Source organism: Salvia splendens, chromosome 3 (assembly GCF_004379255.2).
Source record: "Salvia splendens isolate huo1 chromosome 3, SspV2, whole genome shotgun sequence".
Lineage (NCBI taxonomy): Eukaryota > Viridiplantae > Streptophyta > Magnoliopsida > Lamiales > Lamiaceae > Salvia > Salvia splendens.
The window spans coordinates 524,440-540,574 of record NC_056034.1 but is presented as its reverse complement, the minus strand read 5'-3'; the positions used below and the strand labels follow the sequence as shown (position 1 = coordinate 540,574).

At 34.4% G+C, this 16,135-nt stretch overlaps 2 protein-coding genes and 1 pseudogene across 3 annotated transcripts; 1 reads left to right on the top strand and 2 right to left on the bottom strand.

Moving 5' to 3' along the window:
- Positions 1–215: 215 nt before the first annotated feature.
- LOC121794142 (phosphoinositide phosphatase SAC2-like) lies at positions 216–6,466 on the bottom strand. 2 transcript variants are annotated; one of them, XM_042192178.1, is made up of 17 exons: positions 6,245–6,466; positions 5,962–6,174; positions 5,218–5,422; positions 4,945–5,110; positions 4,130–4,352; positions 3,840–3,916; positions 3,448–3,632; positions 3,274–3,371; positions 3,024–3,157; positions 2,823–2,918; positions 2,206–2,578; positions 1,904–2,025; positions 1,688–1,801; positions 1,307–1,495; positions 1,022–1,198; positions 816–909; positions 216–715 (listed from the first exon to the last, which is right to left on the bottom strand). In XM_042192178.1, the coding sequence occupies exons 2-17, from the start codon at positions 6,082–6,084 to the stop codon at positions 596–598; spliced, it is 2,496 nt and encodes an 831-aa protein (XP_042048112.1). In that variant the 5' UTR covers positions 6,085–6,174; positions 6,245–6,466; the 3' UTR covers positions 216–595. The 2 variants fall into 2 exon arrangements, with proteins under 2 accessions (XP_042048112.1, XP_042048111.1); XM_042192177.1 differs by having other exon boundaries at positions 5,962–6,466.
- Positions 6,467–11,691: 5,225 nt separating this feature from the next.
- Positions 11,692–13,629, top strand: LOC121794239 (annotated as a pseudogene).
- Positions 13,630–13,708: 79 nt separating this feature from the next.
- LOC121794240 (putative late blight resistance protein homolog R1B-16) lies at positions 13,709–15,682 on the bottom strand. Its single transcript, XM_042192320.1, has 2 exons — positions 14,132–15,682; positions 13,709–14,015 (listed from the first exon to the last, which is right to left on the bottom strand). Exons 1-2 carry the CDS (start codon positions 15,501–15,503, stop codon positions 13,999–14,001), a joined length of 1,389 nt encoding a protein of 462 aa, XP_042048254.1. The 5' UTR covers positions 15,504–15,682; the 3' UTR covers positions 13,709–13,998.
- Between the last annotated feature and the right edge of the window lie 453 nt (positions 15,683–16,135).

Here is a 16,135-nt window from a genome sequence, read left to right as displayed (position 1 = left end):
ATCAAATCATCTTAAATCGATTTAATCTTGGGTCAATTCAATTTCAAATAATCTCGAATTCAACCTTGTAACAATTAATTTCAAAAAATACATCCATAAAAAAAATCAATCTTGGATCAATTCAATTTAAAACCATGCATCAATCAAAATTTAACCCTAATAAATTATAGTACAAACAAAACAAAACAAAACAAAACAAAACAGAAACAAAAAGGTACATACAATGATGAAATAAATTGATAACTACGTATGTACACAGAAGATCAAGTACAGAATTCCCAACGATAGATGAAAAGTAAACTTACTATTTACAACTCGAAGGCTAAAAAAAGAGCGAGAAAAAAAAAAGGATTGCAGTGTTCAAACTATCTGTACTTTCTCCTCAAGAAATGAACAATTTACTACACCAGTAAAATTAGTTGGTTGCAAATGTACAATTTTCAGAATATATCTCTGTACCAAAATTTCTCCATCCATTTTTATTGCTACGTTTTTTTCCACCATTTATTTCTCTATCCACATCCTTTGGATGGATTCATCAAGTCAAATAATGGCGCCAATGTTACTGCACTGTTTTTGGGGACGAACGAATGTCTCAAGGAAAGAGCACGTTGCCGTTGATGACCCAATGCACGAAACTGTCCGAGAATCCAGTGAGGTCGACTGAGCTGCTGGCAGAGCCACATCCGAGGTTTCCGCTGACCAGCTCCTTTCCCTGTAAGCACATAGATGAGGTGACCGAACTTCGTGTTTAAGACTTTAACTATATCCGAATTTAGGCTGAAGATTGAAAAGTGTGTTGAAAGTGAACTGACCTTCAAGCTTGATCCAGATTCATGGCATGGGGTTGATGCCATTTTAATTTCACCCGAAGACATTACAACGTTTGGGGAAGCAATTAGCAATGATCTGGAATGAGGAAAGGTACAGTTAGCAACGAACAAGCAATTTGCATGATCCATGTTGAAGAAGATCGTCAACATGAACCTCAGATTTCTGATTCTGAGAAATAATGGTTTACCGTTCATAAGTTTCCTCTTCACAGGAGTTCCCGGATGAAGATAGGCAATCCACATCAAGAAAGTTTGAACAGTTGATTAAATCTCTGCGGTCAACAAAGTATGTACTCTCGTTTTCAAGAACTTGCTCTTGTTGCGCATCAAGGAACAGCTGTTTACGTGACATTGAGGGAGTATACCTAAAAATTGCAGCCAATGATGTCAAGACATCGTGCAACCAATACAAGATTTAAAAGGTTTTATGTGTGCAATGCGCCATTTACTTCTCCAAATGTAAAAACTCATACCGGGAATAAGTTATAGCAGTTTCACAAGTTGAAAATTCTGGAGTCGATTCTGAAAGACACACGCCACAGTCTTGAACCTCCATAGCTAATGGCCTTTGAGAACTATTCATCTGAAGGACTTTCTCGTCAACATTGGCCGAGTTGTCACAGAGAATGTTCCCATCAGAAAACGATCTTTTGATCATTGACCTGCAAACTCATTTGGCATTAGCAACACAACGCAAAGCACAACAGCAAAATACTTGCAGTGTTCAGAGCAAAAAAAGTTTTTGTTTGCTTTTAATAAACCCATAATCGTAGTATGAACAAAATGTATAATTCACATATCGTGTGTCTGATATGAGTAGTAACATGGTAGGTGCAGGTATGTTTTGTAAATACCTAGCATTTTCTGCTGCAAATTCAGATCCACGTTTTCCAACACTGTAATGTTGATCAGAATCAAGCTCCCAAAGAGCCGGTTTACCCTGCTGTGGCTGAAAATGACCTAAGAACCTGCTCACAAAAAAATTAAGCATGTATAATAAAATATTAATCACATATTATACCAATACCTAACCAAAAAGGATCAGCTTAAGGCAGGACCAATTGGCTTACACATTTATGGCGTCTTGTTTCTCAGCATCCATGTAGGCATTACTGTAAAAACGCTGAAGAGTTCTCAAAAACTCTTGGGACTGTGTTGCTGCTTTCCACTGACCTCTTCTCTCCGAGAAGATCTGTTCATTGTAGCACATATTAGGTCATCAAGAAGAAGAAAGAAGAGCGCTTTGTTTCCAAAACAGAACATCTTATTGAAGTTTACAATGTTTATCTCAGCAAGAAAAACCAAGATGAGAAGTGGGTTTAAGGTGTTGCAGAGTAACGAAATTTTAAAACCTCTCATGGTCAAAATATACCTTATTATGTGCTGCAGATCCACCATACTGTAGAGCAAGAGTGTCGCCCATAGCTTCATAAATCTTCATTAAATCATCTGCCAATGAGGAGTCTAAACCAATACTAGGACTATTGATATACCCTAATGCATGCAACTGATGACCAAGAGCAACGAGCCCATACACATATTGGGCAACATTGGTCCGGTCCAAACAATCAATGCAATTTGTTCTTAATACCCCTTTCTGAAACAAGGGCAACTTTACAACATGACAATCATTCACGTCAGAGCCAATTCTATCTTCAGCATTCATATCATGCACATCTTCATTCATAAGGAAAAGGTCTTCATCGGGGCAATCATCATTGCAATCACTACTGCAGGGGAGTTGGCTGTAGAAGAGTCGATCGGTTATCATAATCGTGTAACAGAAAGAAGGATTATAATCATAACTAACTTACAACAGAAGTAATATTAGTACACAACAAACATAGTGATCCAGAAATTTAGGTAATAACTATCTATCTAGTAAAATGCATAAAACAGTTGGCTTGCCACAATATCACAGTCTTCAAACTGATTAAGTAACAATGCAACAACCTTCAGAAAATATCAGTAATTAATCAAATCCCTCACCTTGATACTGGAGGTAATTCACAATAGAAGAAGCCAGTTAAGTCCAGCGCGTTAGCTGCTACTTTGACTAAATATGCCAGCACACACGCCGCTTTGCTGTAGAGCAGACGGAGAGATCTTAAGGTTACAATATTCAAGTGTGAAAGTAAACAGGAAAAAAAAAAGCAAAGGGAAGGGAAGGAAAGAACTTTGAATTTATACTTTCTAGAGTGTTTACTCAAATCCCAATGAAGGAACTTCAAGCGATTTTCATGTGCGAGATCTTTATTGATGACTTCAATAGCATGAGCAAACTCTGCACGCAGAATAGATTCCCGTGGCTTCTTCTCACGAGTCTGGGAATTGAAAAATGGAGTTTTAAAGACATTTAACACAGTAACTATCTGGAGAATGTAGATGGTGATTCTGCCACTTTAGCAGTATCGGCCCAACAGTCAATGCTAAAGTTTACCTTAATCAAGTTTAGAATAATGATAGGATTGCCATATCTCTTAGCTAGATTCTCAAAATGAAGCCTAGTGGCTTGATATGCATCATCCTTCTTCGATACTGCACAAAGGTATGGTTAGAAGAGTGTCTAAAAAGCACTAAAGTGTGGATAAATTATTTTAAATAATCGCCATACATATGATGTCTGGTTTAATATTCAATCTAGAAGTTTCTTGTGACCAAAAGAGTGGTATTGAACCCCGATTTTGCACAACAGAAGATATTTGTCTTGGTCTTCCTACCACATCCTCAAGCACTATTTGTTCGGTCTCAACATCATTTGCTACACGACCCTTTTCATTAACCCCACGTTTTAAGTATCTGCATCAGAGACACATGGACTGGGTTTTAGTTCAAAATACTCACGTAGTTGAATACAGACCTCCTAATTCACAATGCATTATGGAAAAATCAAACCTGTATTATAGAAAAATGGATTGAGATCATGGACATAGCAAAAGAAATCATTTTTATAAACAATCGTAGAAGAAACAAAAACTATATTAATGAGGCTAGAATTTTAAGGACCTGGTGCCAGCATAGTGACGAGATCGTCTAGCAATAAGAATTAAACTGAAATCGTGGCCAGATACTGAGAGCTTAACCTGTTAAAGATTCAAAGTTAAAAATCAAGTCATGATAGTAAAATATGAAGATACTCAAATATAAGAGATAGTGAGTATTCAATAAAACATGAATTTCACAAAACATAAACTGCTATATCATAGAGATCAGAACAACTAAATCATAAGAGCAGAATCCCTATAACAAATGAGGACAACAGAGACGATGGGCTGACTTCTTATGAATATAATTACCTGTTTAAAGAATCCATAAACCAATGCTACTGTCCAAACAGAATTCCTCAGCTGATTTCGAATACCACGAGTTAAGAATTCATTCCAGACGAACATTGTCTCATAGAGGGATAATCCTGTTTCATGTTTGCTTAGATTCCTTTGAAGACTAAGCATAACATGGTAGGAGTAGCTAAAAAAGAAGTCCTTGGTGAGATCCACATTGCGTAAGAGCTTCTTGTATCTATTTATCAACAAAAGAGAAGGCACGGCAAAACAAGTCAATAGAAGTCCATTTCAAAAGTAAGATATAAGAGAACAATTCTTAAAAACATAAAAAACTAAAGGCAAGAAATGTCCCCCTTAACTCTGATGATACCTTCGTCATTCAACAAGTTAAATTAATACCACAACACCAATGTGGATTGTCCTGCACATTAACTGGGAAAAACTGGCAACGGGCACTAAGAACAATTTAACTACGGCATATACAATAAGACTGTGCTTACGATGATCTCTAAAAGGACTATCAATTATAGGAAAAAATAACACTCAAATGCTATAATGCCGTAAACAATTAGCATCGTACGACAGCCTTTAGAGAAGGGTGCATTGATGATATATTAATGAGATTGCCTCGAAAATGTAGATCCGGCAGAAGACACTATAATATAATATAATAATATAATAAAGGTAAAGCATTAAATAGCTTAACAACAACTACATTAACAATTAACAATAAATAACAAGCGACATAAACATAACACACATATTCAATCTTATAGTTTTGTCCTGTCGAAACATAGCAACTTTTTACATATGAATTGGCAAAAGACCTGTTCTCGCTTTTAGAATAAGCCATATTTGAGTTGGCAGAACAATAAGGTACTGGGATCATCTCGCTCTTGGCAACGGAATATACTGCATGACCACAAATTGTGCCAATCTTCTTTCTTTTAGTGATAATGATCATGTAATAAGGTCCCAAAAATTTTATGAATCCTGTAACCACGAGAAGAACCACAAGAAAGTCAGAAGAAATATACATCCTTTTTTAACTGATTCACACAACCAACTTGTTGAGAGTGGTAATAACAAAGATAACATACCAACAATTCCATAGCATGTGGTGACAAATTTTAATCCGCCCGTAGACTTGTTTCCATCAGCAATTCTTTGCAGAAGCTCGGATTGTTCATCCTGAGAGTATAGTGTCGAATCTTCAACAACAATAAGCTCGGTTTGATCTGATCTGCTTATCTTCAAGACTTTCCAGTACTTTTTCCTTCTCTCAAATCCAAACATATAGAAGTTCTAGAGAAGCAAGAGAAAATGAGTGAGCTGATTGTGTAAGCAGGGAACAAACATAGACTCATGTCATAGATTCAGTCATATATGTTCATACAACCAACTCCAAAACAGAAAGAATGTAAATGCCGTTACTATAGAACTCCGAAAGTGAATAAGATTTACAATGATGCTTCGAGTAAATTTTGCTAAAAGGAGCAAAATATAAAATCAAGACAAATTAATAGCAAGCTCTAGCAGCTTACAGGGTGAAACAAGAAAAAGGCTGCGTCAAAAGACTGAATTTTCACAAATCTGAAGAATTAAACCCCCCCTAAAACCTTCTCCTATTCAAGATCACGTCTCAACGGGTTAAAATCAGATGCCAACGTCAATAATAGTTCTATCCCTTACGATTAAAGCAAATGCACAATCGACAAACTTAACGCACCAATCAAAACACAGCAACTTACTCCCCAAATTCAAACCACATATAGCAGAAGATATCACAACAACAATAATTTAGTTTCAAACAAGCAAACAGCAACGAGATCAGATATTTATACCGAGCGAGTTTCATAAAGCATGAATTTCTGAAACTTGCCACCGCCGCCGCCACTAACGTCATCAAAGCTCGCCTCCACATTGAAAGGAACCTTCGTTTCATTCTCCAAAGTCATGCTTCCCATTCCCCGAGCCTCGAGCTCGGGCTTCGCAAATCCAACTATCGCATACAAATTCTCCAAGCAAAGCTGCAAGTCAACTCTGCTCCACAAACCCTACCATCCTCAAACAACTCAGCCTACACAAACAAGTATCCGAAATCCAAAATAAAACTCTATTACTCACCAACAACTATCTCACTACAATGAGACTCGATTTTCAGCTAAAATTTTTCAAAAAAATCGCGATAAACTCGGAAACAACAGAAAATATGCGAGCGAGGCTGCAGATTGAGAAGGCTGGGGTTGAAATAAGGCGTAGATCGAGAGAGAAGATTTAGAAGCAAAGCTCCGGCGACTGCGTCCACAAAAAATAGGCGTGAAGAGAGAATAAGGAATATACTACTAATAATTTCTATTTTTATGAATTTAATCTGTAGCTGTGTAATTAATGGCTGTCTTCGTTTTCAAAAGATAATTTTCCAGCTTATTTCATTAAGCAGTTTGTAAATTTAATTATTCACATCCGATCAATATTGATTAAAAATGAAGTGAATAAACAAATGATTCAAACACATGCTTGACTTATTAAATGGAAATAAAACGTTTGAAAATAAATTGTTAAAGCTTCTTAATTTTAGGTAAATTTTGGTTCTTAACTATAAAAATCGATAAAAAAAATCACAAAATTCAATATTGCCGATATTTGATCAAATTTTAGTTCGTAACTATAATGTTAGATTAAAAATATCACAAATTTATACATATCGAGCTGATTTTTTGTCGTGTAACAATTATGAATATTGTCGATTTTTTCAAACAAAACTTTTAATTGCGGAACAATACAAAATTTGATCAAATTTTATCATTTTTCATCAGTTTGTTAGGGAAAAATTTATTTGTATGGCTGTATTGAGACACTAGTATTATAGTATATGAATTTTTTTAATTCGTTGAAAAAGGATTTAAATGTCCCAAGCATATTCTTTTGATTTAAAAATGAAGAAAAAAATTAAATTGAGTGTCGTTTTAAAATTCGAGTATTGTTTATTTATTTTAAGATGATATTATGAAAAATAAATTTTTAGACTTGTGATCGTCTTTACTTACACGCATAATGTTCATTGACTATATACTAGTATATGTTATGCTTTATTTAACTCTTCTAAGTTTCGCCAAACGTTTTTTTAATTATTAATGATTTTTCATATTTCAAAAACTGCACTTAATTAATAAATTGGAATAACTATAAATCACGTGATATTAAAGTAACTAAATTCATTATTTTGTTTTTTTTTGTAAAGAAATTCATTGATTTTAATGGTTCTTGATTGGCTAACCGAATTCGTTTGTTAGACTAATGATTATTATTATCGTGATATGTTTCTCTTTAATTTTGGTCAAATTAAGTAACCTCACTTCATAATTTTCTATTTTTTGTTTAAAATTTTGATAATAATTTCAACAACATTAAGGAGAAAAAAAATGCAAATTTTAACTACATTATGCTACTACTATTTTTATCATATTGGAGATGAAAATACATTTCATTTTCGTGGAATAATATGCATAAAATATTTATTCGTTATTATAATAATGGTTAAGAACGACTTTTACTACTATAAAATACATAAATAAGATGCTGTGGTAATATTCCAGCTGTTTACAGCATATGCTGAAATATTCGGTGGCTTTATATTATTTTTATTTTCTGGCATTTTCCTATAACCGCTTCAATTTTACCATAAATTTATGATGTTATATTTGCATCATATTTTGCTACATTATCCTTTATTCCATTAGATGGATATTACCGAAGCTCAAGGTGATATATTATCATAACAGACCGTAATTTCTAAAATGTTCTATTTAATTAAAAATATTATTAATGTTATTAGTTTTAGCATACTTATTAATCATGTCAAGATTTACAATAATATTGACTTTGCCCATCTCTGATCATTTCCCCTAAAAAAGCATTAAAGCAATATTCAACGAAATCATAAAATTAATATAGTATAAGTATTAAGTATTAAGTACTACTATGTCAAAAAAATTCATAACTTGGCCCATCATTATTTCACTTCCCTAAAAAAAGCATTTAAGCAAATATTCAACGAAATAAAGAAACGTCACGTTGATTCTTAATTAAATACCTAATTCTCAGAGAAATGGAAAATTGACTAATAATTTGTATATACAATATAGTAGTACTATATTATATATGTGGGCCTATCGATATTTATTCATCAATTTCATAGTAGCATACCATAAAATATTAAATATATATATATATATATATTCTCCGGTTCTTATCAATATTCCTTCTTATCAACAAATTTCTTATATACTTATCAAACTCTACGCCGACAAAGAAAATGAATATAACTCAAAAATTATAATGATCCAATTAGTCAAATACGAGTAATTAAATGGAGTGGCGTACTATCCACAAATATTTTCCTAGTATATGTTGAGTCCATACATTTACTTGTAATTATAATTCTCATTTCCCACAAGTACATGTTATATAATGACCAAAATACGTAATTTAATTGAAATTCAATTATAGAGTATAGACTATCTTTTGGCTATTTATGGAAGCATACCTCATAAATTACAATCCAATTAAATGTATTTTTTGTCTATACATTACTGCTCATTCATATATCTCGAATTAAATCCAACTTATATATATGTAAAAATCATTTCAAACCTCTAAACATTATTATTTCGATAAAATCATCACAATATTAATAATAAAAACATTTGGTACTCCTACTCAAACATTTACATTAAAATATTTGTATAATTCATTATTAAAATTATTAATTTTTATACTCCCTCCGTCCCATGTTACTCGCACTTTTCATTTTAGGCCGTAAATTTGAGATTGATTTTTTAGTATAATTAAATTAGAATTTTAAGTGTAATGAGACATCACTTAATAAAAGAGCTCATAATTTAATCTAACATATTAATTAAATATAGTTCTAACTTAAACTATAAATAATGTATATAGTTTGTGACGAGCCGAAATAGATGAGTGCAAGTAACCTGAGACGAGACGGAGAGAGTATAAAAATTTATAGAGATGACAGCTTTGCCACGTGTTTGATACGTGCTCTCACGCTCAATCATCGGCCGCAAAATTTAAAACCTTATCATTATTATTCTACGTTTTAACAAATTGGCCCCTCAATTATATATATTCTTCGCAAACTCCCCTTATCTTTCAAAAATTGGCAACATTTATTCGTGAATATGTTTGAACAATTTTAGTTATGTGGCAGTAAACATGGGAAAATATTATTTCTCGTTTATTTGAATTCATGACGGTTTATTCGAAGTTAAATGGATTTAATCTTTAAATTCATGTTATAGTATTTCACAATATCCATGAACTGCATGGGGAAATATTATTAGTATTTAAAAAATGACAAAAATTGCCAAGTATTCTTGTAGAAAAAATGTAGGAGTATAAACTAACAAATTGTATTGTGTGTATATATAGTTACATATATTTATCAAAATATTAAACCTATGTTATTGATAAAACGACAAAGTTAAGGTTAGGTAAAGCTTAATAAGTAGATGACCACAAATATGAACTTTGTGCAAGGTCATTAAGATAATCTCAAGCATATGCTTGTTGTCACTTTAATAGCAATAATTTGATAGCAACCCCTCTTAATATTATAAGTATATAAATGATGTGGCCTTAAAAAAATGTACATGTAAATCATGTGGTTGCTATTGCTTTTTCATGCTTGACCTTTTTTTAATACACGTCGATCCACTTGAGAAGAAAATAGTACTCAAATGTTTGATTTTAGGTCATATTTGAGAAATTATATTGGATAAAAATATTATATACTATATGTTTTTTTAGTATTACTACATGTTAATATTATTGAGTAGCGAGACTCAGTGGCGAATCTAGTTAACAACAAGGGGTACGAGTGTACCCCCAAATAGCAAATAGCCCAGTGGTATAATGCTAATATGTTATAGCACCCAGGTTTCGAGTCCTCCCAAGTGCATTTTTGTTCTATTTTGCTTTTGATATCTATATTTCTGTTTTCATTTGTGCATTTTTCTGCTATTTTGCATTTGATATCTATATTTCTGTTTTAATTTGTTATCAATTTACAGCTGTTACGTATGGATATGATTGAATATAATACTCCAAATAATTTGTTCTCTCATTTGTTTTATACCCAATAACTAAAGTATATATAATTGGATATAATTTTTATAATTTATGACTTTTAATTATGCTCATATTTGGGGATTATATAGAAAATATTATGTATTTTGTTTTGGTTAAAATATTAAAAAAAATTAAACCAAAATAACGTTTGTGCTAGATAAATATATAAGAACCTGCATTTTAAATAGTAGTAATATTTTTCAAGTAATAAGAATAAAAAATAATTTTATTTTTATATATAATGAAGTGATTCATTGAAAAAAAATGATTGGGATAATAGAATAAAAAAATTGATTAGTTGTTAAATCTTTCGTGTAACTATTTATCGTACCCCCAATATAATATTTCTGGATCCGCCACTGGCGAGACTAGAATATGTAATCTCCAAGGCAAAGAAATTTGTCACTAAGTTCGAACCTTGTTTTCGTGATATATATACTTGTAATATTTAATAAAGTACGTAGTGATTAATTTATAGACTATACCCTTTTTGGAAAAACTTGAAAACTTATTTTATCCACAAAATATGTGTTAACTTTTTAAAAGGTTATGGAGTCCTTGTGTGTATCAAAGTACAGAACCATATTGGAAAAATAAATCACTAAATATGGATTGCATATTGTTAAACATACATTTAATTATATGTGCATGTTTATAACTACTTATATCATTTAATATATTTCTTGTGGTCATTTAATAACTTTATTAATATTGACAAATTAAAATCACTCTAGTTTTTTTTATCATACTATAAATAATTACACGAGATAGTTTCATGAAAGAGAATACATGAATTGCCAAAATCAAAATGTAATTTTCAGTGGCTAACAACTTTAGACAGCAAAAACACTTAGAAATATGGATATGGGCTTTGTGAAATTAAATGTGTGGTTGTGGTTTTATAGCCCGTGAAAATCATGGGTTTGTTTAGGTTGGCCGTTGATGACTGTTAGGGTCGTAATCGTGTCGGTATATGATAACGATGAGACCGGAAAATGGAATGGAACTCGTAGAGATATGGCCAACACAAACATAATTTATTCAGGCATATACACTATACAAATGCTTAATATGTAATAATTTTAAAATTAAGATTTTTTACTATTTAGTATCTCAAAATTAACAAAGTAAGAACTTAAGAAAGCTTTCCTAATCTATTTTTTATAATCACTTCCAAGTTCAAAGTGAAAAAAATATCGATATAGTCAATAATAGTATATTAGTTGTTAGAATAAAAATAGCTAAAAAAATTGTTTTTATGTATTATTTCTATTTCATTTGGACAAACTTTGTTTTCAAGTGTGTTACTATAAATATTGGAAAATTTTGTTGGGCCTTGAAATGGGCTTTTATATTAGGCCATTAACTTAACCAGATCTGGTATGCGACTTTGGACCCGACCCATTTACCGGCATCTCTACCTCGGCATTTCTTCTCCAAACAATTGTGCAATGCAGCGATCTACTGTAATCGATCGACTCACTGAGTTGCATCTACCGAGTTCACTCATGCCATGTACACTAGGAGAGCTGCACTCGTCACGCTCACTTCTTTGAGACGCGCAATCAAGGTATGTCAGAGAATCCCTCTTAGTTTTGCTGCTCCGTAGAAATCCATAATTTTGTCCGGTGTGTCGGACCTGCCATTGAACCAGCTGATATTTACAGCAATTATGATGGAGATAGAGCTGGAAATCAATCTGGTTACGTCAATTAAGATCGAAATGATCAGTTTTTTGTCTGGAGTTTAGGTGGAGTTGAGCAGAACCAAAACCTTAGCAGGGTTTATGGGAAAATTGGGGCTGATAGATTTAATTTATCCAATACTGTTGGTAATGGTAACGGTAGTGTTCAGAATCAATCAGATTGTCGGCGGTGAGGTGGATCGGATTCCGAACCGGTAGAATTTTGGCGGGAAGATGGAAATTGGCACTTTCCAGCAGAATGTGGGCTATAAAGGTGGAAATTTGGATGCGAGGCCGCATAATCATGGAGGAGCGTGTTTAGAGAATTCGAGAGGAGGTTCTTAGTGCCGGTAAAAAATGGTGATGATTATGGTATTCATCATCAAAATGATTCAGTTTGAGTGAATCTCAGAGTGGAGTAGTAACGGATTTTCGAGTATTGACTGATTTATCTATGAAAGTGGAGAGCCGATCCACTAGCAAACTGGATGATATTGATCAGTTTACAAGAGAAGGGAAACTTAAGGAAGCGGTGGAGCTGCTGGAACTGATAGAGAAACAGGTGATCCGAGTTGATCTGCCTCGGTTTATGGCACTGGTTAAATCATGTGGGGAGAATTAGGCTTTTGCTGAAGCTAAATCTGTGCACAAGCATCTTGCGAAGTCGATAGCTCATCTTGAAGTCAGAATGTATAATCAGATAATTGAGATGTATTGTAAATATGGTTCCATGGAAGATGTTTGATCATATGCTTGAACGCAATCTAACGTCTTGGGATATTATGATATCTTGGCTTGCTCAGAATGGCCATGGAGAAGAGTCCCTTGAACTGTTTGCAGAATTCAAACAATCCGGGATGAGACCTGATGGACAGATGTTTCTTGGGGTGTTTTCTATGTGTGGCGTTATAAGTGATGTTGTGGAAAGAATGCTGTATTTTGAGTCCATGATGAACGATTATAGCGTCGTTCCTGCTATGGAGCACTATGCTAGCATGGTTGGCATGTTGGGAAATGCAGATTGCAGGGTGCTTAGATGAAGCCTTGGAGTTCATTTACAAGATGCCAGTCGAGCCATCCGTGGAGATATGGGAGACCTTGATGAAGTTCTGTAGAATACACGGAAATGTGATGCTTGGTGATCAATGCACTGAGCTTGTTCAGATTCTTGATCCATCGTGCCTGAATGAGCAATCGAGGGAGGGCCTGATACCACTAAATGCCGGTGATTAGGCATTGGATTCATGAATATAGAGCAGGGGATAGGTCTCATCCGGATGCTTAAAGATTATACGGATTGCTGAGGGCGTTGAAGCAGCAGATGAAGGAGGCGGGATACATACCGGAGATCAAACGTGGGCTCCATGATGTAGACCATGAGACCAAGGAGGAAGCTCTAATGGCTCATAGCGAGAGACTTGCAGCTGCACACGGTTTCTTGACTTCTCAAGCTCATGCCTCTCACGGTTTCGTGTATGCAGCGATTGCCACAATGTGTTTAAGATCATCTCAAAGATAGTTAGGGATATTGTTGCACAAGATCGTAAGAGGTTTCATGATTATAGAGATGGATCGTGTAGTTGTAATGACTTTTGGTGATGGAGACTGCTTAATTGAGGTTCTTCAGGATTTGTACACAATTACTCTCTGGTGTTTGATTGATTTTGTGGTGCTACTAGATGAAACTTCCCTTGTTTAAACAATGCATGATAGATAAGAAGACAACTAGATGAAATAATACAATGAACTTCAAATTTAGCAATGAAGCAACAAATTCTTAAACTTTTTTTACAAGGTTAGTTCTTTAATAACCTACCACACTTCAACTTCAAAGTTGGCACTTGCCAAGCTCTTCAGTGTTTCATCTTTCTTCCAAACCTTGACTCGAACGCAGAGGTCTAGTTGGTCTCCATATAAATCTTCGTGTTCGTCTACAATCTTTTTAGCTGACACCACCACTGATTCACTGCAATATTCCACATCAATCGATATCAAGGTTGCTATTTCTCCGACTTCGGCTGGGATCCCCTCCAGTTGAACTAAACTACAAAGACGAAGCTTCTGCAGAAGTGGAAAGTGAGACTTGTTTGACACAATCCAATCTTCTAGACTATTACAAAGATCCAAATGTAGAAACTTGAGGCTACAGAATTGGCCTTTAACTGTTTCCCACTTGCCTGATTTGAAGAAACCATATTTCAATACAAACTTCTGGAGAAGAGGCAATGAACCAATCTTTGGCATTATGTCTTCCACTTCCATATCATAAGAGGCAACAATAGACAACTTCTTAATGGAGTGTGGGAACCTTATCCACTGCCAATACTCATCACATCCATTTCTGGTGAAGCAACAAAAGTTTTCCAATTTACTCAAACACTCAAGATAGCTAAGACAATTCTCTCCCTTCATTTGTTTCACATTATACATTAGATGCAATTTCTTTACATTAGGAATTCTTCTAACCACCTCCTCATTCAATAACAAATTCACAACTCCGTTGAGTGTCTGCAAATTCTCCATGATAACAATGTCATTGTTGCCACTAGGAGGATCAGGGAGCATCAATTTGCGTCGCCTAAACTCGAGATGCTGAAGTTGATGCAGTTTCCAAATTTCAATCGGTGCGATAAGATCATCCAAACAATGAATAATCAATGTATGAAGATTCCAAAGCAGATCAATCGAAGCAGGGAATTTCGACTTTTGATGAACTCTAACAGCAAGGTACCGTGAGTTCACCAATTCAAACACATTATCTAGGAAATAAGCACCACTAAAAGTATCTACATAATATGCTTTGAATGTCCTCAGCAACCTAAGATTGCGAGGTAGTCGAACTTCTCTATCCCCCTTCCCGTAATCACGCAGTATGGAACGAGCATGTGATAAAGATCCCAAGACTTCATTTATTGACAACCCTGAAATCTTAACTGGAAAAACAACCCGGCGTTCGCTGTTATTTGTTGTAGGATCATCTCTTACGACACGATAAAACCTTTCCTTTTCAACTTCTTTCAAACACATATCTCTCAACAAGTCATGAATTTTACAATATTTAACATTTCCAATAGACCCTAACTTATCAACTAAAATGAGATTTCTACCAACCAACTCTTTCAAGTACTCTTGTGCAGTTGTTTCCATACATTTCCCACTCATTGGTTTTAAAAATCCTTCAGCAACCCACAACTTCAGGAGCATTGAGACGCGGATCCTACGATCTTCCTCAAAAACACCCATATACAAAAAACATGGCTTCAAATAGTTTGGCAGATAGATATAGCTAATCCTCAATATTTTATAGCAAAATTCATCATTATCATTAATAACAATTGAATTCAAATTTTGCTCTATAAGTTCCCAATATTCTCTTGTATGCTTAGATTTTGCCAAAAGACCTCCAATTGTAGCAATTGACAGAGGAAGCCCTTTACAATTTGCTACAATATTCTTTCCAATATTCTCCAACTCAAGAGGACAACTTTCTTTTCCAAACACTGTCTTACAAAACAATTCCCAACCGCTAGCCTCATCTAGAAATTTCATACCAACTCTATAAGACTCATTAAACTGCGAACTCAAGTTTGTTAGTCTAGTTGTTACGATTATTCGACTCCTATTTTCGCCATAAGGGACGGGAAAGAAAACTTTGATCTTGTCCCATACCTCTACACTCCAGATATCGTCAAGTATAACAAGATACCTCCTACCATATAAAAACTTGTACAATTCCCCCCCCCCCCCCCCCCCCAATTCTTCCTCACTCAGATCACTGCTTGAATCGCCACTTGCTTGAAAAAGAACTCCTCTAAGTGTTTCTCTAACACTATAAGTTTGAGAAATTGTAGTCCAAGCACGAATATCAAAATGCTCCTTAACAAGTGCATTCTCAAATAGATTTCGGGCAAGAGTGGTCTTACCAATTCCGCCCATCCCCATGATTGGGATGATTTGGCAGTTGAGTTGATCTCCAGTGAGCTTATCCAAAACTTCAAGAAACACATCGTCAAAGCCCACCATCACGTTTTCCTTCGCGGTGGAAGAAGATGTCAATGAGCTAGCACAGGGAACCTCTCTCTGCAGCCGAGTGACAGCTACAGTCCCCATGGCTTCTTTCTTTATCAGATTCAACTCATCTATGACTTGTTGAAGTTCATGAAAGAAGTCCTCTTCAATAG

Excerpts from the sequence above, each read along its gene's own strand:
- LOC121794142 (XM_042192177.1), bottom strand. The coding sequence starts at position 6,084 with ATGGGAAGCATGACTTTGGAGAATGAAACGAAGGTTCCTTTCAATGTG. Across the intron at positions 2,579-2,822 it reads GAATTACCTCCAGTATCAAG|CCAACTCCCCTGCAGTAGTG; the intron begins GTGAGGGATTTG and ends ACTCTTCTACAG. Across the intron at positions 1,802-1,903 it reads AAACAAGACGCCATAAATGT|GTTCTTAGGTCATTTTCAGC; the intron begins GTAAGCCAATTG and ends TTTTGTGAGCAG.
- LOC121794240 (XM_042192320.1), bottom strand. The coding sequence starts at position 15,503 with ATGAAATTTCTAGATGAGGCTAGCGGTTGGGAATTGTTTTGTAAGACA.